At 39.8% G+C, this 23,777-nt stretch overlaps 1 protein-coding gene and 1 non-coding gene across 2 annotated transcripts; both read right to left on the minus strand.

Annotated features, from left to right (window-relative positions):
• Positions 1–8,720: 8,720 nt before the first annotated feature.
• trnaf-gaa lies at positions 8,721–8,793 on the minus strand. The gene has a single exon. It is a non-coding gene; the product is annotated as a tRNA-Phe (tRNA).
• A 4,150-nt stretch (positions 8,794–12,943) lies between these two features.
• On the minus strand, positions 12,944–20,047 carry LOC118808284 (G-protein coupled receptor 22). Its single transcript, XM_036570847.1, has 2 exons — positions 19,984–20,047; positions 12,944–15,421 (listed from the first exon to the last, which is right to left on the minus strand). The coding sequence occupies exon 2, from the start codon at positions 15,323–15,325 to the stop codon at positions 13,463–13,465; it is 1,863 nt and encodes a 620-aa protein (XP_036426740.1). The 5' UTR covers positions 15,326–15,421; positions 19,984–20,047; the 3' UTR covers positions 12,944–13,462.
• Positions 20,048–23,777: the final 3,730 nt, after the last annotated feature.

Here is a 23,777-nt window from a genome sequence, read left to right on the forward strand (position 1 = left end):
CCTATAATAAATCTATATATAAATATATGGTATTGGATCCAAATAAAAATTAGCGGTATCGGTCATCCTTACTTAAAAACATCAGTTGATACCACTTTCTAGGGAAATGACCACACCCAACCAGCTAACACTAACCTAGCACTACCCTGCTGAAAAAAACCCTGCAGAAACCATTAAATGTTTCTGTAGGTTTCTGATGGTTTTGTAATGTGTTTTGGCCTTTTTAATGGGTTGATATCGGAATGTAAAGGATCCTAATATTTTAACAGCTGTCTAATGGTGGATTCTAAATGCATCTGAAGGTTTCCTAATAGGATCTAAAAGTGTTCTACAGGAAACTAGCGGTCTTCATTGTAAACCATTAAGCTAATTCACATTAAAAAGCAAAACCATTAGGTTTTAATCCTTATGGTTTCTAAAGATCCATCAGGGTAGTCAGCTAAAATGCTGCTAAAAGCAAATAGAGATTAACAGCTGACTTACCGTTTAGCATCACACACTGCCTCAAACACTTAGAGCATAAATACACCCACATAAATGAGAATTATTACCATGGATGTCAATCCGCCTCATTATGGAATCATGCTAGGCTAAGCTAGGTGGCATTAGCTGTCCTGACTGACAGGGATTGCTATAGCAGCCTTCTGCATAAGTTTGGGGTAAAGTCATTTTATATGGTCACATTACCATACAAATGCTGTTACTGCCCCTGTCATTTAACCAAGAAAAGCAGCTCTCATGGGAGTAACTTACATTAACAGGTACTTACTACTACGTTATCACTTTATGAAATAAAGTCTTAGCTAAATTACAAAGTATTAAATAAGCTGGTGTTACACCGAAATGACACCTTTGCAGCAGCTAAACAGTACCTTTTGTCATTACCTCGGATATCGTCAGGACGGACCAGCTCGGCAGGGGGACCACTACGGCCGCCACACCGGTTCAAATGATATTTGGAGCGGATTAGTGCTGATCCGTTGAATATCAGCTGAGTTTTGAATTAGAACTGAGCTGTTCAAGTGACCTCTGCGTTGAGCTTGTGCTCATTATCATTAAATTTTGAATGCAGCAGACTGCAGTTACAAATGCGCTTCTTCAGCCACTATACTGCAATTAAAGCCCAAACGGCGCTGAGAAAATGATAAGTGATGATACTTCTGGGGAAGGGCACTTCAAACAGTAGCAAAGGACATGTTCCCGTTGTCCCCTGTAAATACTGCCTATGAAAAACAGTGAAAAACATTCACCATTGTGTTTTTCTTAAACAACAAATGAGGGCCTACGTGCAGAACAAATATCCACAAAAGAAAGGCAAAGAAAGTTTCCTCTAAACAAGGTCTCCTATGATGGTACACATGAGGTTCATGTTGTATTTGTATGCGCATGCAGGTGTGTGTGTGTGTGTGCAGGCCCTTGGCAGACAGCAAGGCAGACAGTAAATTACAGTCTTTTTTAATGTCGCATCTTATTGTGGCAGTCCCCGTCACATGTCATTAACCATGTCTCCCGTCTGCCTGCAAGTGTATCTTAACAGTTTATTCATGCTGAGAAATGTGCATTTACTTGCCCATACATCATTATCTAACCCTCAACTCTAAAACATCACTAGGCACAACTCAGATAATGCAAACCAAGTGTCAGTGCAAAACAGAACAATATGTACTCCACTCAAAGGCTGCTACAGATCAGCCTTTTACTGTGGTTTGTTTAGTTAGGATAAAGATAAACCAAAACTAAATCACATCAATCTTGTTACTTAAATCGTGTTAATTATGAAAAAAAAAAAAGTGAAGAAACATGTGCATGTGAAATCACATAATACAGAGTGAAACAAATGACCATTTTTGAACATTTGGGGGCCCTAAACAACACAGGGGATCTCTACCCACCACAAACATATTATTTTGCATAAGAAAGACAAACAACAGGGGAAATAAAAGTTAAATCAGTCAAATCCATGAATAATTACATTTTTCAGCCAGTGGCATCACTGATACAAATAATTGAAAAGGAAAAAAAGAAAACTACAGAATCACAGGGTCCTTCTGTTTGACACATCATTGGAACGAACAGTAATAATGATGGGTTTACATACCAACATATCAAATCAGTTTAACCCATCAATCAGTATTTTGCAAACATTTAAGAGAACCACAGACTCTTCCTATTTATTGAGCTTAGATGTTTCAGCCACACCCATTGCTAACAGGTGTATAAAATCAAGCACATATCCATGCAATCTCTGCAGACACACACTGGCAGTAGAATGAGCTGTACTGAAGAGCTCAGTCACTTTAAATATAGCACTGTAATAGGATGCCATATTTGGCATAGGTCAGTTTGTGAAATTTATACCCTGCTAGACCTGCCCTCGTCAAATGCAAGTGCTACTATGAAATGGAAATGTCTAGGAGCAAGAACAGCTCAGCCACAACACGATAGATCATGTAGACTCACAGAGTGGGGCCTGGTGAGTTCTTAAGTATGTAGCACAGAAAAATCGCCTATCCTCACTCATCACTTCAGAGTTCCAGACTGCATCTGGAAGCAGCATCAGCACAAGAACTGTGCGTCGGAAGCTTCATGAAATGGGTTCCCATGGCTGAGCAGCTGCATACAAAACTAAGATCACTATGTAACAGGCCAAGCCTTAGCTGGAGTGGTGTAAAGCATGCCACCACTGGACTCTAGAGCAGTGACGGAGGAAGGATAATGGTCTGGGGCTGTTTTTAAGGGGTTGGGCTTGGTCCCTTAGTTCCAGTGAAGGGTAATGTTAAAGTTACAGCACACAAACACATTTTAGACAATTATATGCTTCCAATGTTGTGGTAACAGTTTGGAGAAGGCCCTTTCCTGTTCCAGCATGACTGTGCCCCTAGGCACAAAGCGAGCTCCATAAAGACATGGTTTGACGAGTTTGGTGTACAGGAACTCCAGAGGCCTGCACAAAGCCCTGACCTTGAGAAAGGCCTACTCATCCAACATCAGTGCTTGACTTCATAAATTATCTTTTAACTGAATGGGCACCCTAAAATCTTGTGGAAAGCCTTCCCAGAAGAATGGAAGCTATAAGTTATAGCTGCAACCCCATATTAGCAGGCCAAATGAAGCTCCTCTAAGTATCTCAGCATTATTGTTCTGGGGTCAAGTGGATGGTCTTTTGACAGACCTTGCCCAGAATTCATTGTGTCCACCTACCAACTTTTGTACATGACAACATTGTGTTTTACACTGGGAATACCATTGTGATACTTATTATAGCTCCTCATACAGTTTTTACCTCAACATGCTGTCTACAACTGTCTACTACGTAGCAGTCTAGAGTCTATAGTATTACATTATATTATACATAGATTATAGTGTAAAACCAGACTAAAGTATATTATTAGCAAATTATTAGCATATTATCAAAATGGTCTATATTCTGATTAGACTATTCTATTTGCTATATACTGTGTTTGCCTTCAGTCTCAGCTTCAGGATACTGGTGTGTCCAGTAGGGACAACTAGGAGTGCTGAAATAGACAGACAAGACACTAGATTTTAACCTGGTTCAAATTTTGTGTAAAGAAACAGCAAGACAATGTGCAGATGTATTGTCCTTCACAACAGTATGCTTTATTTTAGTGTGAAAGAATCAATATCACCTCCTACACACAATCACTGAATTAAGTAGTGAAATTTAACCTCTTATGACTCAGTGTCCCTCTGCTTTAACAGACTATAGTTATGTCTGTGTGTATTATTTACTATTTTTGGCACCACAAGGGATCTAGAACTCCAGCATGAACAACATTAACTCAGGTAATACATAAACAAGCTTTTGTGAAAAGATTACTGTTTATGTATTGTACCCATATGTGTGAATATGTGTGTCTACACAGTGGAGTATTTTGTGTTTGTCTATGTCTAGAACAGCACAGCATCAGCAGCTCTTGCAGATAATCACCAGGTCAACAGCATTACAGGCCTAAAGCCCATAAAGCACTGGAGCCGGCTACTGATATCAGTCTGCTCAAACAACCACAAATATTCAGAGTGGCTCCAGTGTTTAAGGGACACTGCGGCACACTGTTTTGCATTTGTGTTTGCATTTGCATGTTTTGCATGAGAAACTTATCAAAACTACTGACACACTAGAACTACAGTACATGCACACACCAACAAAACTGCTAAGTCATGAATGTTGTGGTAAATGCTAAGGACCAGCATAATTACTGTTGCACTTGAAAGAGCATGAGGGCCAAGACAGAAAGGTGCCATAAAAGAGCTGTAGCTATAGGTGTAATTTCCACCGAGGACATTAGGACACCTTTCAAAATGCAATTTTTGTCCCTTCCAACTTACAAAGCTAGCTAGATGTACACACTTAAAGAAGATAGTTCTTCAAGAGTTTTGAAGAAAATGGTTCTATGTAGAACCATAAACACTCAAAGAACCCTCTGCATAATTAAAAGGTTCTTTGTATCATGAAAGAGGTCTTCAACGTGGAGAACGTGGTGTATGTGGTTCTATATAGAACCTTTTTGATAAAGGTTCTATATAGCACCAAAAAGGGTTCTTCTATTGTTAGAAGCTTGACATTGTAACAATATGTGTATAGTAAATTGATAAATAGGGTAGGTCTACTATTGCTGCCCAACTACTAGCATCCAGATAATAGAAATAGAACTAATTGTGCTCTATTCTTTCACAGCAACTCTTAAGTTTGGACAAGCTTTACAGAATGCCAACAAAAATTCTAATTATCTTCATAAGAAACTGTATTACACAAACTCAGCTTTTGACAAATTGAGATGTTATTGTACACTATATAGCCAAAATGCCAACTATGAGCAATGCCAAGTGTTGGCTGGAGTGATTTAAAACATGTTGCCACTGGACTCTGGAGCAGTGGAAACATGTTCTCTGTAACAATGAATCATGCATCTCTATCTAGCACTAGTCTGATGGACAAATCAGGGTTTGGCAGATGCCAGGAGAACGCTACCTACTGGAATGCATAATGCTAACAGCAAAGTTTGGTGGAGGAAGGATAATGGTCTGGGGCTGTTATTCAGAGTTTGGGCTCAGACCCTTGGAATGCTGATTGTGAGCCAGGCATTCTCGTCCAACTTACAAATGCTATTTTGACCGAATAATACTAACAAATCTGAGAAAACATGCACTGTAAGTGGTTGAATGCTATTACGGGAAGAGTAAGAGGCAAACAATTTAGTTTTAAATATTCAAAACTAAAGGGAATAATACTTCATAGTGTCTAACGCTATAGTGCCCTCCAATTCCTGAAACCAATACTTATCTCTTGCTCTTAGCTAATGTTCAGCAACATTCTTCATTCTAACTGGTTCCCTGCACTGCATAGAAACAGTTCAACATTAGTTGTGCTTAGAGTGCTGTACATATTTGAAGCATTAGAACCCAACATACGCTGGAGCCATCACTGAACATAAGAAGATGAGTTTACAGCTTAGTTACTGTCACTACGTATACAAAACATCTAATACGGAGTGACAGTAACTAAGCACAGTGACAGGCACTGGGGAACTCTCTCTTTCACACGCATGCACACATACACACACACACACACACACACAAACCCACGTGTTAGGTTTAAGGCACACAGGGTTCAGGCTCCTCCAGGAAATCTGAGCATTGACAAAGAACTGGTTTCTGTGAGCAACATGTGCTCCCAGTACTGAAACAGCTCTCGTGGCCTTCTAGCACAAATATACATCCAATTTTTATCCTGCTAGCAAATTTTATTTGTTGGGTTACAATCTACATTCATATTGCTGTTGTCAGAAACAAAACTTTGTATCTCCTAAATGCTAACTTTACAGGAGAACGAAAAACCTACTTTACTTCCAATGTAAGTCAATGGAACCAGACTTTTTTCCAAGTAATTTTGGGCCATTTCTTTTAATCAATTCTTCAATTCTTCAAAAATTTATACACAATATAAAGGGCAACAGGCAATTTCAAATTTTGTGATAAACTAAAAAAAGTTACAAAAATGGAGATAGAAGATTTTGTTCCGACAGCAGAGATATATGTGAAGGTCAGTGGGTTCATGTTTTAATTAAATCCATCAATTGCAGTTTATTTTGTTACACCTGTAACAAAAACTATTAATCAGGTATTATTTTTATTTTGGTTTGGTTCTTCATCCAAATTCTATATTGTTATTTCAACTTAAGAAAATAGTTCTCTTTTAATAGCTTAAAGGTTAATATCTGATGTAGCCCACCATCATGACTCTGATGTGGCTCACAGAGTGAAGGAAACAAATGAAGAAGAGATTTACAACATGCTAAAGTGAGAAAGAGAAGGTGCTGCAGAAAAGCGCTTATGTGTATGAAATGCTTTACACAGCAGTCGTTCATGACATGCTTCTGGTTTTGGAGCTTTAGTGGCAGAGTGGTTTTTAGTTATGTCATACTTCTGAACAGATCACATGTGTTATTATGGCCTGCTTGCACATGCCGCAGGAACACTGCCGATAGTAAACTGACTCACTAACACAGATTATGAGTCTCTCTGTGTAGTCATTAACACAGAGATCAGAGGTCTCTCGTTCTCCCTGGTTCTCCTTCACACATAGAGTACTGCTGGTTGGACTGGTGTAGACTTTAACAAAATGCAAAATATGGGCAGAATAGAAAGAGAGAGACAAAGACAGAGCGAGAGAGAGAGAAATATGCCTGTAGGTTCCTATAAGGAATGCAGGAATGAAGCATAAAGATAAACAAGCATAAATAATTAAGGTTAATTCCTACAAATAAACAACCAGCCTCAAATGTCTATGGTTACACAATCAGGGGCAAAATCTAAAGGGCAAAATCTAATGTTGAAAAGAAGCGATGTTACAAAAAAGAAAAAAGACCTATTATGAGGCTAAAATATAAAGACTAATAGAGTGCAAAAAAAATGCATTAAGGCGTTTCACAGGTTTTACGAAATCAAACTTCTAATGTTTGTATGAGCATTTGTATCTATCTCTAAAATTATTTTTTCTATGTATCCCCTAAAAAGTGAGTTTTCCCATTTTTAATATACTTTGAATGAACTGAATGAATATTTTGTTACGTACAGATGAAATTTTTTTTTGTTGTTGTTTTTATATGCCCACGTTTGAGCACAGTGGTGTGAAAGTGCAGCAACTATTTGTATTTTCAAGAAAAAACAGATATACACACACATATATCCCAGATAGGAAGCATAAATCTATCTATCTATCTATCTATCTATATATATATAGAGAGAGAGAGAGAGAGAGAGAGAGAGAGAGATAACAACAATAATGCAATATAAATATATATATGAGATTTATATATATATATATATATATATATATATATATATATATATATACATATATATATATATAAAGTGTGCTATAATACCTTCAGAGCTCGGTATTATGAGCTCGAACTGTATCTGTCTGTCAGAAGTTCGTTGTTGACTCGAAAAAAAAACTGATTTTTTAATTCTTTTCTTCCAGGTGAGAATAAATCCACAGCTGTTACATGACCACTATGTGTGCCAGAATGGGGCTGCGGATGTGTCGACAGCTGTTTTAGCTGGCTAACTTTTAACTGGCTTGGCAGGTAGCTAGTTTATACAAACGTTGTTAGCATGTTTGCTAGCACTCTCACCTCCTTTTATAAATAATGAGACGCGCTCTTAGCACAATAAAACGATTAAATGTGACATTATGCACCATGGTAGAGCTAAAATGGTGATTAGACTGTGGCTGGGCATAGTGCAGGGTGTTGACGGAGAATATGACAAGGTAGCACGTTTTGGTCACCACAGCTCATTTTTTAATCCACAGTGAATATGTCGAGGTAAGTTAGCAGTAAGCTTGTAAGGATTTGTGGTCTACTATAATTCTTACCTTGAGGTTCACAGTCTCAGGTTGCTACATCAGCTGAATCAGCTGAATGCAGACACGTTATTGTCTAGAGAGTTCAGGTGAACCACAGTGCACAGTTCATGCAGCTCATGAAGTGAGTGCTTGATAGTTATCATGAGAATCAAACCTCTTACATTAGATACGGGAAAAAATAAAGTGTGTGACTCTGTAATACTGAAGAAGAACCTTGCTCAAATTTCAATTAAAGACAAATTAGCTGTTTAAATCAACAAATGAATTCAATACAGAACCTTAATCGTTGTGCAATGTTTTTAAGCTTCATGTGAAGTCCAGTAACTTCCAGATTCTTCGGACCTGCTGTGAGCTCCGCTGCTTTCTGCTCCGCAGTAAACGGGCGCCTGCGAAGTGGACTGGCAAGTTGTTGTCCAATGGCGCCACCTGGCGACAGATAATGATATCGACTGCGAAATTCTGAAACCGTCATCGAGAGGTTGCGATCAGAGCTCACACATAAGGTAAAGTCAATGTGAACAACTAGACAAACAATTATGTATTAAAAAATACGAAATTTGGGTTGCTGTAATAAATATATGATTTATTTTGAACATATATATTTTGAATAAATATATGATTTATTATTTTTATTTTTATATTGAAACGTTATTAGTCCTGTGCATATACTTTTTACATACATAGACTATATATTTATCTGTAGATACGCACACACATCCCTGAGTGTGTTTTTATGATACTGTGTGGAATGTACGACGGGTAGTCAATATAAACCATTATTTAAAAAAAAAAAAAGAAAGTGTACAATAAATGTTTTTCCCGCTGCTGCCGAAACCCGGGATCGAACCAGGGACCTTTAGATCTTCAGTCTAACGCTCTCCCAACTGAGCTATTTCGGCGCTGTGGACTGGGGGTCACATTTAGCTTTTAATGAATGGACGATTACTACGATTTCACTTGCGCCCCAAATACGCCGTCAGACAGTTTTCCGCATGTGCCGATTGTAGCTACCAGACGTGTCGGTGTGTTTATCTAACTATGCTAGCGTCTGTGCTGAACCCACAGCGGCGTTTCATAACCAGTTCAAACTGCAGTCTAGCGACATCATCTGGTGACATTGAACAGCAGCGGGTAATCCACACAGGGCTCGGGTGACATGTAATGACCTTCTAGGAGAGTGTTTTTTCAAAATAATGTGCGCATAGGTTCAGAAAACAATCGATAGCTTCAGTATAAATGCTCTCTTTATGTCTCAGCAGTAATTGTAGACTAAAGTATTATTTCATAAAATGGATAGATACAGAGTTCAATCAGGTAAAAAAGTGGAAGTGGAAGAAAAAGCAGTGCCTTCAAGAAGGACAGATTACACACTGTCGCTCCACAGAATAGCTGTGTATAGAATACATATCTATACAATGTACAAAAATGTAACATACGTATGTTTTATTAACCAGGTTCTGGAAGAGCTTCACTGCCAGACACCCTTAGAACTGTAGCTTATCTTCCTTTTTCCTTTTGATGCAGTAGCACTGGTTATATGGTTACTTATTCCACCACCCCTACAGAATCTCTCTCTCTCTCTCTCTCTCTTTCTCTCTCTCTCTCTCTCTCTCTCTCTCTCTTCCCCCATCCTCCAAGGTGACTTTCCCCCTGCAGAGGCAGATGTCTTTGTTCTTTAGGCGAGTCTGGAGACTGGAAAAGAGAAGAGTGTGGCGAGAATAAAGGAATAGAGGGGGAGGGCTAGTGAGAAAAAAGGAGGAAAATGACAGGAACTGGAACGGATGGGATTGAAAAAGGGATGTTTGAGCAGAAAAAGTGAGCGTATGTGTGTTTGAAAGGAAAGCATGACAGTATTTACCTCGGTTACAGTGGGGAATTACCCCCCCCCTCGTTCTCATTTATTGACCTGTGAGACAGATCAGTACTGACAGTCCCCAGTTTGTTGTGCTCACATCATAATTGTTGACAAACAATAACGTAATCGTTATGTTCTTACCTTTGTTTAGCATTTCTTTATTGCTACTCACTGAACCCATCTGTTTATAAAGGACATGACTGTTGTTTGAAGTGTGTTGAAATTAAATGTATACATCTCTTTCATTTTCAGACCAGGGCCTGTATTCCTGAAGTGTTGATTTGGGATCTGTTCCCCTTAGTTAAGTCATAGTAAAAAAGGGAAGAATTTGATCCTTGATCAGCACTCCTACTCTGAGAAGCTTTGTAAATACAGGCCCATACAGGTTTTCATTTTTAGTGGTCAGGTCTTTAGGACAGTGAGACTGAAGTAATATTGAATGTGATAGTCGCTTTGCGATTGTAGGATGATCTGTGCATATTGATGTGTAGCAGGATTTATAGCCAGACTATTCAGTTTAAATAATTCACAGATATTTCAGACATGCATTCAAGATTTTTTTTTACTTCTACAAGCTTGTGCTCTGCCTTTCTTTGTGACTTTGGCATGAAGGTCACTCTCACAACACTTTGTTCATGATATACCTGTTGACTGATATACGGAGCCTGTAATGAATAAATTTTAATGCTGTAGCTCCTGTAGTTTCAGAGTTCCAGAAGCCTTCATTTGATATTCATTTAGAGTATCCTTAACCTCTAAAAGAGCTGGACTTGAGTCTCCTTTACCATGCATCAAATGAGTCTCGAAATGTCAGTGTATGTCATCAAACATTAATAGATGTAAAGGTTATTAAACTGCACCTGTGGAGTTCAGCATACATCACTAATAATGAGGACTGAGCACCTGCACTTTACTGTAGCTTTTATTTACATCAGTGTCCAATAAGTCTTTAAAGATCAATAGACGACTCGGAGAGAGAGAGAGAGAGAGAGAGAGAGAGAGAGAGAGAGAGAGAGAGAGAGAGAAAGAGAGAGAGAGAGATTAGAGAGGCTACCATTTTACTAATTAAAGGGACATCGGCTTACCTACAGAATTCGATCGTTGATTTTAGAACACAGACACTCACAGAGACACAGGAGAGTTTTAATTGGCCTCTTTGACTTTTATCAGTTGGGATGGGATTAGGTGAACCTTTACTGTAACAGGGACTGAGATGAACCTGAGCAGACAATATTCCTGAAAAAGGGGCGTAAAGCCTAAAGCTTGACAGTGTGAAATCTTAAGGATTTACAGCTTGAAAGCTCTGGCTCTGAATTTCAAAGAATAGTGAAGTATGCACTTAGGGGCATTATGCCTAGAGCTGTGTGTGCACCAACAAGCAAAGACAAGAACATCCCCTGCAAGCTCTAAATTGTTTCTTTATTGTGTGTTGTTTGGAGGTGGAATCAAAGTTTTGTGAAACAGTTTCTGCAGCCGAAGGGGGTAGACACTAGAATGACAATGTATTAAAAATTTGATATTTAAATGACTTCACAATCCCTGATTGTAAAGGAAATAACAGAATCAGAGATGCTAATTTGGCTAACAGCAAATGAAAACTAGTAGCCACCAATTAGCAAGACATCATTTATATCATTCTACTTGGGTGCCAATATGAGCAGCATTAGCGTTTTGGTCTGAATTTGGTTTCTTTAACCCCTTTTCCCAGTAACCATCAAAAACTGTTTTCATGGAGGGGGTCCCACAGTTGAACTATGCATTTTTTCTTCAACACTGATAGAATATGTTTCAGAGGAAATGTATATGATTTACAAAGCCAGAAGTGACTTGGATTTTCATCTTTGTAGGTAAGCAAGCATTACTTTGTTAAAATTCTTAATCTGAATCTTTTAAAATCTAATCTAAATCTTTTATCATGCCAATTGTAATATTGTGGCAGCTGCCACCTGCTCCAGTTCACAGAAGGGGCTCTAGAGTTGTGGTATGCAGAGCTGCAGCATGTGTCCTATGTAGTTCTGTCAAAGGGAAGTTAAATGTTGTTGTTTGTATTGTTAATATTGTTCTTTGGCTTAAAGTGTGTGTAGGTGTTATTTTGTGTTGGCCTGTGCGGTAGTTAGTGTGGGGTTGTGTCTTAACCATGGAGAGAAAATATATAGCTAGGAGTGACTGGCTTGCTACTCCAGTGGCTTTTTATGTGCCTTTTCTGCTGGTGTTAATTAAGAGCACTTCTTTTAGCATAAATCATGGCCTCTCTTTTGTCTCCTACAAAATATTTTTGTATCATGAAAGCTGCAGGTGTGCTGTCTGTTTTATGTAAAGTAAGGCTGTCTTTGTAGAGAGATGTGACTTATATGTTTACCCCTCCCCTTTCACCCCTCATTGCTCGCTAGCGGCTCAACACATATATAGTCATAGCATTTCACACACAGACAACCAAAAGAGTCCTAGCTTGTCTGATAACAGAGTCATGGGAAACATTATTATTTTTTTGATTGTATTAATTTAAAAAAATTGAATCGCTTTCCATTTTGCCAGCAAAATGGCCACTAGGCTACAGCAGGGTGCCCAGTCCCAGTCCTGGCGACCCCATGCTCTGCATGCTCTGCATTTTCACGTTTCCCTAGTCTGACTCAGTCAACGAGGACCTTGTTAATTAAGTCATGAGTTGAATAATGTGTGCTAAATGAGACAAAGCACAAAAATGTGCATAGTGTGGGGACACCAGGACTGGGATTGGAAACCACTGGGCTATGGTAACTGAGGTCAAATCAGTTGCAGATCTGGTCAACTTTTGGCGCTCTAACTTACTTTGCATGAGATGCATTTTCCTTGGCGTGTGCAGAACAGCAAATGCCCTTTTTATGGATGCATATTTGCATGTATTAATTAGCATTGTTGGGTATGAGTGTTTATCCATGCATAAGCATTCACAGACACAATGTGAGTGTATGTAAGCGTGCAGGTCCACACATCCATATGTAATTCGTATTTAACACACGAGTTAAAACATAACAGCAACAAACAAGGGACTATATCTGTTTATTTATAGAATTTGGTCTTATTGCTCATCTATTGTAAAATGCACAATGACCACAAATGAATAGAAATAATTTAGAACACTGACTATATGTACACACATGGCACACAAAGTAAAATAAATAGATTTAGACCTTGTTGCAGTTATTTTTCCAAAGTCAGCTGCAAACCACAGATATTCATCATAATTTATAATATTATTTACATCCCTGATCATGTACATAAATAAACACAGTAAATCTATTGCACTCTATCAGTAAGAAGGGCACAGTAAGTACAAGATTTATGCCATTTATGTATATATAACGTGAATAAATGCTTCAAACCACATTGTATAATGTCAGTTTAAAATTAATCTGCATGATGTCTTTCATGCATACCCTGGTTTATGAAATTATTGCCTACAATCTCTTATACACTCACTCGCTGACACACTTGCTTAGTTTCTAGCACCACAACAGTAAATCTGATCTACGTGTTCATGGTTAATTAGACAGTGCCCTGTGGTTTTCTCTGAGATTAGCTCAGTGTGCTTTGGAACGTGCGCTTCTTATTTAACTGTGTACTGAATAAATGACATGCAAAATCAGACGATTTCTCCTTTTTGCTCCTGTGTGTTCTGTACCTCTGTTATACTTACACTCATACATATCCCACACACACAATCACATGGACTCTCACTCCCTGGTGGCCTCCGTTAGACAGCGGTCAGTGGCGTCGCTGCACTCTGCCCTGTGCTTACGCCGGTTCCTGGTATTGGTCCGAATGAGCGTATGTGTGTTGTTTGTGCGTAGCCTGCGGAGACGTGTGTGCAGAACTTTGCGCAGTTTCTGCCGTGTGAATGCGTACAGCAGTGGATGCAGCACCACTGTCCAATAGGCAAGCACCAGGAAACATAGCCTCAGGCGCTCCAGCCAATCAGAGGGTCCAATGGCTAGCAGAAGAAGGGGTGTAACAGAGAGAGGTGCCCAGCACAGTAGGAAAGAGAGGATGATGATGACGGACATGCGGAAGACACGTTTCTGCCGCTCCCGCCGGTCCCTGTGACGTCTCACAGCACGGCGCAAAGCCAAGATGGCTGACACTGAGGCACCAACACCAACACTTGGAGGGTTATGCGCACGAGCAGGACTTAATGGTGTGGTTACATGAGATACAGTAGGAGTGGGGCTCAAAGACGTGACTATGGTGGATGAGGGGTTAGGGGTAAGAGGAGAGGTTATAGTGGCAATAGCTGAGCTAGGGCTTAGAGGTGTAGCAGTGATGGATATAGTTGGATTGGAGTTTAAAGGTGAGGTTATAGTGAATGCAGCTGGGTTGGGGTTAAGAGGTGAGGCTGTAGTGGATGTAACTGGGATAGGGTTAAGGGGTGTAGCTATGGTGAATATAGCTGTGTTTGAGTTTAGCGGCATGGCTATGGTGGATATAGCTGTGTTGGAGTTAAATGGTGTGGTTATGGAGGATGTAGTTAGGTTAGGGTTTAGAGTTGTGGTTATGGTGGGTAGTGTAGGGCTAGGACTCAAGGGTGTTGATACCAAAGATAAGCCTACAGTAGGGGTCGGACTTAAGGGTGTGGTCACTATGGATATAGTGGGGGTGGGACTCAGCGGAGTGTTCACCGAGGGTGTGTTGGTCTCCGTGTTGATGGTTATTGTGGTAATGGTGTCCGAGGCCACTAGCGGACCAGTGGAGAGAGGAGGAGGGGAGATGGGTGTAGTCCTTGTTCTGTGATCTGGTGACTTCACTGATCTTTTCCTTCGTTGCCAGAGTCGCTGGGCAGGCCGCCGGGCATCCCGCTGAGATCTGGGTGGGTGTCCGATGCGAATGCGCAGGGCTTGCAGGATGCGAGAGTATGTAAACAGCATCACGGCCAAAGAGCACAGGAACACAGGCACCTGCAGCAAGAGGTGAGCTTGCAGAGTGCCTGCCCATTCTGAGCACAACACTGTGCTGTTAGCATGAACAGCCACTTCTGCCGACAGACCAGACACAAACCCTGCCTCAACAAACGGTAGGAGGGGCACAGTTAAAGACACCACCCACACTCCAGTCAGCAAAAAGGCTGCTCTTCGTGGCGTAAGCAGACGATTGGCTGGCCGGACGCTGATGTCGTAGCGATCGAGGCTGATGAGCAGCAGGTTGAGTGCCGTTCCCACGCTGGCGAAGGTGGCCGCTGATTCATGGAGGCAGCAGAGCAGGGTGTGGTGAGGGATGGAGGCCCCGCCCAGAAGGAGGAGTGTGGCAGTGACGGGCAAGCAGAAGAGGCAGAGCAAAAGGTCAAGTGTGTGCAAACTGAGTGTGACGGCATGGCTCACAGATTCCAGAAGGCTGCAGTGACCGCAGTATAACACCAGCACTGTCAGGTTCCCGCCCACTCCCAACAGCAACTCTAGTAGCAGCACGGCACTCACTGTTGCCCGGAAGCCGAGCCACGCCCCCTCCTGTTCAGCCAGCCCCGCCCCCACACCATCACTTGCCTGTAGGAGTGGGAGTCCAGGACCCTCAGTGATGCTGCCATCTGTCTCCATGGAAACCATCATGCACCATCAAGCACATTGCCAACCCCGCCCATCTGTCATGCTCCGCCTACTCATGCACCTTCTTGGAGCTTGAAGTGGCTTTACTGGTTGACAGGCCTAAGAAAAAAAGGAGAAAATAAGTCCTAACAGCATGATTTAAAGAGCTAATATCCTGAAAAGCTGGATCAAAATGAGGTTTCTTTGCTTTTTGCACTCTGAAAAGCCTAGAAAATACTGTTAAAATGAAAAATGCATGCAGTGCACCATTTCCCAGTGTTACTGGTGAAAAATCATGACTTGTCTTACAAGAGTTTCAGAAATAGCTCCAGTTATGATGTAAATCCTGGGACTCATTAGAATAGACCAACTTTATAAGACCAGTTACAATATTGCCTCCATTTACATATCGCTGTGTCAAATGATTGCATACTACAGCCAGAAATGTATATTTTGCTGGCAAGTGTAGTCCATGAGTAAGTAAGGGTTTGTTCAATGTGCCCGGGTCAGCACAATATAATCATATTGTTGAATTATATTGCTAATTATGAAGTCTGTTGTTTGCTGAATCAGATGTGTTAGAGCAGGAAAAAAAATTAAATGATGCTATCATAGTGGCTGATGCTGGAGTTGGACATCATGGTGTTTGTGCATATTCCAGAATTAAGTCTGTTTATTGTAATAATCCCTGATTGTGTGGCACATAGGCTTCACATATAAAAAACAGTTTGCAATAAGAGAAACGTGTTTGCAAACTTTGTGTTACAGATGGGACACTTCACTCCATTCAGTTGTTCTGCCTGGGGGCTTCACCCTGAGTTTTGTTAGCCAATCAGAGAAATGGCTCATGAATATGTGTAATGCAAGTACATTGCCATAACATGCATGAATAGGCTGCAGGAAACAATTTGAAAGAAATGAAAAAATAAGGGTCCCTCAACAAAGTAGTAGTTTGATTTCACACAGCCTGACATTGTTAATAAAATAATCTTTTCTCATGTAAATGTTGCATTTGAGAAGATACATATCTTTTGGTATATTTTGAGCAATCACATAGAACTTTTAAAAAATAATAACCACTCTGCAATGGAACATATCTAAAAAACACAAAAGCAATTCAGTGTTCCCAAGTGGAATGACAGACACACAAAGACATACACTCAGCAAATGTGTGCTGAATCTTAAGTGAGAGTCATCTTTAATTCTGACAGATGTAATGAGATATTGATTTGTCAGGGATAATATTATAAAGATGAGAAGTGTGTAGTACATGTGACCACAGCTAGTATTTACTGGTGTCCAACTTTAATAGGTCCATGAAAACCACTCAAATTATTCTGTTTATGGACCATTCTGCTGAAGTAGTTCAAACTGCAGTCCCACAGTGAAGAAAAAAAATTAACAATTAATATTCGGACTTTAGATATTTACAAGGATTATGTTATGATCTGTTTAAACCCATTCACTCAGGCATTCACTGAGACAGTAATAAGCTAAATATATACAAAATCATCATTTTTTGGGAGTTTCTATAGAGAGGTGTCTGTCTCAAACCCTAACCCCTGAATTTCAACTTGTGAAAAAATATTTAGATCACATTGATTCATTTTAAAGTGAAGAAGAAATATTAAAATTTATCAAGAATTTAGTTTTTAAATACAAAACTTTATTTTAAAAAAATTATGTTCCATGTTTTTATGTCACTAATGAAATACAAAGAGTCTTAGTCCATAGACAGAGCCTTATTTTAGCCACACCCCTGCATTTTAGAGCAGGAAGTGAGACTGCATCCCTGTCCCTCATTGCCTAATTCCCTGAATTGTTATTTCAAAGTAAATGCGTCCCAAAGTCTCCCAGAGAAAATCAGTGTATATCCTTGAGAATTGTCACTACAGAAACACATATTGTCTGCAATTATATAAACTGTTTTTGTGTTTTTTGTGTGTAGAAATGTTTAAAGCTGTGTTTGCTGGTCATGTACTGGCTATTAGCTAAAATTGTCACTCCTGAAACATTTGGCAATGTTTTGGCAGTGATAACTGTATGGGTAGTGACAAAAAGGAATATTCAGTAATTTGTTTTACTATTAATAAACATAATCAAGGTATAGGGTCACTGAAAGCAAAATAATTTTAGTTTAAAGTCCAAGTAAAAAGTCACAAATGTTTTTTGATTGCTGACTTTAAACCAGCTAGATAGAATGATCCTTATATATGTTTATACATATATTCCTTAAAACACATAAAACTGTGCTTTTGTATTAGGGGGTATGATTACCTACAGTATATTATCTGACACTGTATGACTATATTTAGTTAAGATTTATACTGCAAATTTATGTAAAATAAGATTAAGGTTAACAAGTGCAGAGCTGCTTCATTTAGAAAATTATGCAATTTGCGTAGATCACACAAAAGTGACTTAAAATTATGATTACTGTTCTGACAGTTGTAAATCAGCTGGAACTGGATGAAAATATGTGGGTTCAAAATCATGGCAGCCCATGCCAAAATAACCCTCTAGACAAATAAATAAATAAATAAGTTTGACTGGGGGCTGATCCCATTTCTATGATGGCTGTTACTATGGCAACTGGTCTGCGGGTTTAAGTGTGCGGTCGAAAATGTAAAAAAGAGAGACTATCTGTGTGTGTGTGCATGTGTGCGAAGTGCTCAGCCTCAGACATTGCCTTTTTAGCACAGCTGTGACACTGACCCCGGCTAGAGAGATTGAAGTTTTATGAAAGAGTGAGAAAGAACGGGTTTGGGACAGTACAGCACTGCCGCTACTGTGCTGATTAGAACAGGTCATTGACGAGTGCCAACGTGGGACAGAATTTTGTGCTGGTTCGGTTTCTTTAAAAAATAGTCCAAATCACTAGAATCTAACAATCTAATATACAGTATATACACTATAAGTATAATATAAGTATACACTATAATGTATGTTCAAAAGTGTCCAGACACTTAATCAGAGAATTCAGCAGATACGTCAAGGTGTATCAACTGCTGACACATCTGTTCAATTGCACACACACGGCTTATGTAATCTCCATAGAATAGTGTCGCTAATACAATGGGACGCCCTGTAGCAGCCACACATGAGGTTAACCATGCCCAATGTCAAGCTTCAGCTGGAAGGGTATAGAGCTCCCGAGCTCTGTGGAACAAGTGATGGAGCTCCATCCAACATCTTTGGGATGAAGTTTAAAGGAGTGGAGTTTGATCCAGAGCTAATCATCAAACCTCAGTACCTGATCTCATTCTTGTGGCTGAATGCAATCAAATCCTCACAGCAATGTTCCAACATCTGGTGTAAAGCCCATCTCAGAAGAGTAGGACAAACTCTGTATTTAGACCATTGATTTTGTAAGAAACGTTGGTTGAGCAGGTGTCTACAAACTTTTGGAGACGCAGTGTATATACATAAACACACAGTGTGAGGATGCTCAGACAGGTACAGGTAGAAAGATAAATAGAGAGAGACTGAGGGAGCATCAGCTGAGAGATAGAAAAAACTACACAGAAGCAAAAACAAGATTGATCAAAGTCAATAATGGTAGGCACCAGGGAAGAATGAATGAGAGAGAGAGAGAGAGAGAAGTGGGAGGTGCAGGTGCATGCTGAGTTGCAAAATTGCTGGAGGGAAATGTTTGTATCTCCTTCTCTCCATCCGTCATTCTGCTTCATCTCTCCATCCTTCCCTCTCCCTTCTGTAAACCGTTACTCACCACATCTCATCCCTCTGTCATGCATTTTTTGCACACTCATTTTTAAAAAGGAGAGATGACGCTGTATAAAGACACCGTATGTAACCCATACATACAAAAATACAGAGACCGCATTTAGTAAATATTAAATCTGTAAAACTAACTTTATATGAAGTTTAAGAAGTGCTGAGTTCTTTTGCCTCTCCATAACACTCCTAATATCTCCCTCCGGCTCTATTAACTTATCCCTCCCTCTGCGCTCTCTCTCTCTCTCTCTCTCTCTCTCTCTCTCTCTCTCTCTCTGTCCCTCTGTCTCTTTCTCTCTATCTCTCTCTCTCATATTAAGCTCATCTCTTTAGAACGGGGTCACATAATTGGAAAAAGGCACTCACACTGGAATAAAAAAAATAGATGAAGTCACGTGCTTGTGTGTGTGTTCTCCAAGCATGTGTGTGAGACAGTAGCTTATGTATCTAGGCTATGCAGGCTCTTATCATGATTATCATGATCATGATGGTAATGATGATGATACTTTCGAAAAATGAGAACTGGATAAACTGCCTCAGGCTAACAAATGGAAACTAGAAGGCATTAAAAAAACAAGCAGCCCCTGAATTCAAACCCATAATAAACGCGTCCATTCTGTAACAGTAGTGGCACTTTAACACGGGATACTGATGAATAGGCTAGTCCTGAATTTCTCTGGTAATATTTCTCCCGAGTCACATCTGGAAACTGCAGTAGCACATCTGGCGTCTGCACTGTGACAGTATCCAGTAAAGGAATCATAACGGACCTGCTGGTGGTCGCCCATCGATGAAGTGCTCGGACTCTGCAGAGTCCAGCTGCTCCATCACCTGCTTCCCTGCTCTGGCCTTCACCCTGACCGGTCCGTTTGGCCATCAGAAAGTGATGTACCGTGAAAGCGTAAAGAAACGGAAACACCATCGAGTGAAAGAGCTGCTTTACTCACCTCAGCCTCGCGCGCAGGGATTCCCGCGACATTCCACTGCGGTGTGTGTGTGTGTGAGAGTGAGTGAGTGACTGAGTGAGCGAGTGAGCGCGAGCCTCCGCTGGGCTTGGGGGAGCGCGCGCTGTCAGAGCGGGACGGGACGTGAGCGGAATGGGCGCGCGCGCGAGCAGAGGGAGCCCCGTGCTGTGAGGGACAGTGAAGAGGCTAACGCTCACACTCACTATCCTCCGTAGCGGTCTATTACAGCTGCTGCTGCACCAAACTCTCTACTCTGGCGTTCAAACGCTACACACACACACACACACACACACACACACACGGTCAGCTGCACCGCTTTCAAACGCAGAAGCACGTGGACATGCACAAAAGCACACATAAACACAAACACACAAGTATTCCTATCTTCATCGGTTATTTTCATTACTATCATTTATTACCAAACGGGCTGGGCCTACATGTTCCCCACGACATCAACATATTCATGTCTTTCTCTCAATCTGAGATCTGAGGATGTTTGCTCCCATAAAGAGCTGAATGCATTTAGAAAATGAATGTCAAAGGCAGATTAGATTTGAAAGGTATCTTTTATTCTAATCTGTCAGACGGTAGTACATGATGGATGTGACATGTAGAGGAAGATCTGCATGTAAATTCACATTATATACCTTATTGTAAACAAGGCAGAGACCACCCTTCACTTATTTAATTTACCAGGCAAAACTGACTTCATGTTCAAGCTATTCATTTTTCAGCAACAGGGAAAAGGCACAAAACATATATTTAACAAGTTACACTAAAGCTTCAACGATTCTCTATATATACTTCTCTCTATATATTTTTCACACATCCAAAGTTCAGTTTCATAAATTGGTTGCATTTTCTGCTTCTCACAATCAAAGTAATCCCAAACACATTCAGTGATGTTGAACTCTTGCATGGCCAGTTCATTCTGCACACCAGCTTTTTTGATTTGCAAAAAAATCTTTTTCTCTGTAATGGCTTCTTAAGAGCTGCACATTATTTTAGCCCTATAGTACTGAGTGGTATTCTCACAGTTTAAGGAGGGACAGAAACACCTGTAGATTTGTTCAGATCTGAAGCAGAAGTGGAGCTTGATTTTCTTCTACCAGGTCTTGTTTTAACTCCAGTTTTGGAAACTCCTGATTTTTTCACTTATTTGCCTTTGACTTTTATTTGACTTTCTTATACAAGTGGATTATTTTATATCTAATCTCCTCCTGAAAAATGAATAACTTTAAATAAACGAAGAGTGGTTGTTGGATATACATATCCAACAACCGAATATCCAACAGCCTGACTGATCTTATTTATTGGATTTATTGCAATCTGGCCAGTCTGCTGGAAAGACAATCAATACTGCCTAATTTGCCATGTAATGTGTATTTAATAACTCTTATTGCCTATGGACTGTCCCAAATTAGCATACATGAATTCAAGTTTCCCCAGGTTTTACTTGGAGACAGTCAGTGCATTGTCATTATTTGTGGCAGTGTGATTTTTTGTTAAGAAGGTGTGAGATGTTAGCTCACTGTAATAGCGTTCAATGCGTCTTCATTTCGCTATCAGGCATAACCACTCTTTCACACTGCCCACGAGGTGGAACGGATTTGTGTGAGCACGGTCTGTGCACGGAAACAGACCTTATCTCACACACCCCCTGAGTGTTTCTTCAGAGGGAAGTGTTACAGCTGGGATTCGGCTTCACTAAGACATTTTACATCTTTGGCTGCGAGGGAGATACGGCCATCTATTCGTACCAAAAGGTTAAGAGCATCTAAATGTTTGAAAGGAAAATAACTTCTGGCACCAGGGAGAAACATGGACACAGAAGTGTCTGACCCTTACCTACTGACTGGTAGTGTTCTTAAGTTCCACTGGGTTAAATGGAGCAAGTAGCAAAAAAGCCATGTGAACAGAAATCTAATTTTTGAATTGAGAGTTTACTGTAGAAAAGTGGTCACTGTGTTTAAAAAAAAAGTCTAACTCCAGCTCAGTTTCAACAGCATGCAGGCCCACATTTCTAAGTCCTGCTGAATAACTACCGTGCTTGCTGCCCTACATTTCCCAGACAATTCTCATAGGTAGCTCAGTCAAAAATAGTTATTTTAATAGAGTGTGACATGGAAAAAAAACCATAGCCATCCACAGTGACTCAGTACTGAGACATGTGAAAGTACATTCCATAGAAAGTAGGCAAAGTAATCATCAAAAATTTAGCAGTAATCAGCAAAAAAAGTCTTCTGTTTGTGAGAGACAATCAGTGTTAGTAAAACTCTCAGTAAAATCTCACCACTCATAAGCAGGCACCTCAAGTGAAAAGATGAAATGACGAATCCATATGAATACATATGAGTAGCTATGAATATGAAAATTATGTTTGAGTGACAGCTCTGGGGTAGCAGCCTAATTATTCTAATGCATTGCAATGAGATGGGGGAAAGTCATCTCTGACAAAGCTAACATAATGTATAAATGGGGCAGGCACATAACATATAATTTAATAAATAAGGAAGAGAGATAGAGATTGAAAACAATAGAGCTAATAAAGTGTGCAGTTTCTGTCTACAGTGGGCTGCTGCCTTTTAAATAGGACTTGAGTCAGATTACGAAAGCAGGAATTCTAACTGATACAGCAAATACATGTTGGCTGAGTGCTGATGTGTGCATCACACACAAAAACACCCATAAGTGGTATTGCAGTAGGTGGGGTGGTTTGGTGAGGTCACTGGCAGCTGACTCCCTTCACACTGTCAAGTGTCTTTTTACCACACATTAAAGACAGTTTAAAGTAATTTAGAAAATAAACGCGTACATGTATCTGATGAGATCTTTAATCTGCTTGACATAACTTTAAGGTTTATTAGAATCAGTTTACATGCTTTTACAGTATGTGTGCTCTTTCACCAGACAAAAAATAAACATGGAATATGTCACAGGATTGAACTGCTACGTATACTGGATCAAGCTATTTTTATGTAATTGTAGAATTTGAATGACATGTATTCATGAGTCCAGAACAGGTAAACAAACTGAAATGTTTAATCATCATTTATCAAATACAAAAGGACATTGTCAAACACACATTATAAATATGTCTGAAAAATAGCACCATTCTTTTTTAAAGTAAACATGCATTGATCATTTAAGAAATGTTCCTTTTAGGCTCCAAGCTGAAAAAATACAAATCTCTATTTACAGTGCTGCCCGACACAGCAGAGACTGACTGTGTACTAAAAATAGCAGCTGAGAAATGGCAGTCATGATTCTACACATGTAAGCAGGCCGACCTTTGCTTCTGACAAAATATATAGTTGCAGGTAAGGGTGTATGAACATTTTTTGGCTATACCAACAGAAACCAAAACTACAGTTATAAACAGATATAAATAATATATGCACTCAGACAGGGGTTGTTTTAGGCAGTTAATGCCAGTTAATGCAAAAAAAAAAAAACAACTACTCATGGAGCTCTTTTGTGAAAGTAGATCTCAATGTTATACATTTGATACACTGATAATAGCACTGTTGTTGCAGTCTTTAACATTTTGTATTAGATAGACAAATACAGGTATAACACTGCATGGGGTAAAACTAGCTGCTCCATCAAATGTCACTCAGAGCTTGTAGCTGTTACCAGACAGTGATGTGGTACCTGTTTTTCTTATGATATAAGAGGAAACTGGCTCCACATCCAGACAGTCAGTAAGGTGCTGATAGTGATTAACACATGCAACATTCTAGCATATTCTACAGCAGTGTTTCTCAAACTGGTTC

Source organism: Colossoma macropomum, unplaced genomic scaffold (genome assembly GCF_904425465.1).
Source record: "Colossoma macropomum unplaced genomic scaffold, Colossoma_macropomum, whole genome shotgun sequence".
NCBI classification, from domain to species: Eukaryota; Metazoa; Chordata; class Actinopteri; order Characiformes; family Serrasalmidae; genus Colossoma; species Colossoma macropomum.

Bases quoted from the DNA above. Each gene is read 5' to 3' on its own strand.
- LOC118808284 (XM_036570847.1), bottom strand. From the start codon at position 15,325: ATGATGGTTTCCATGGAGACAGATGGCAGCATCACTGAGGGTCCTGGA.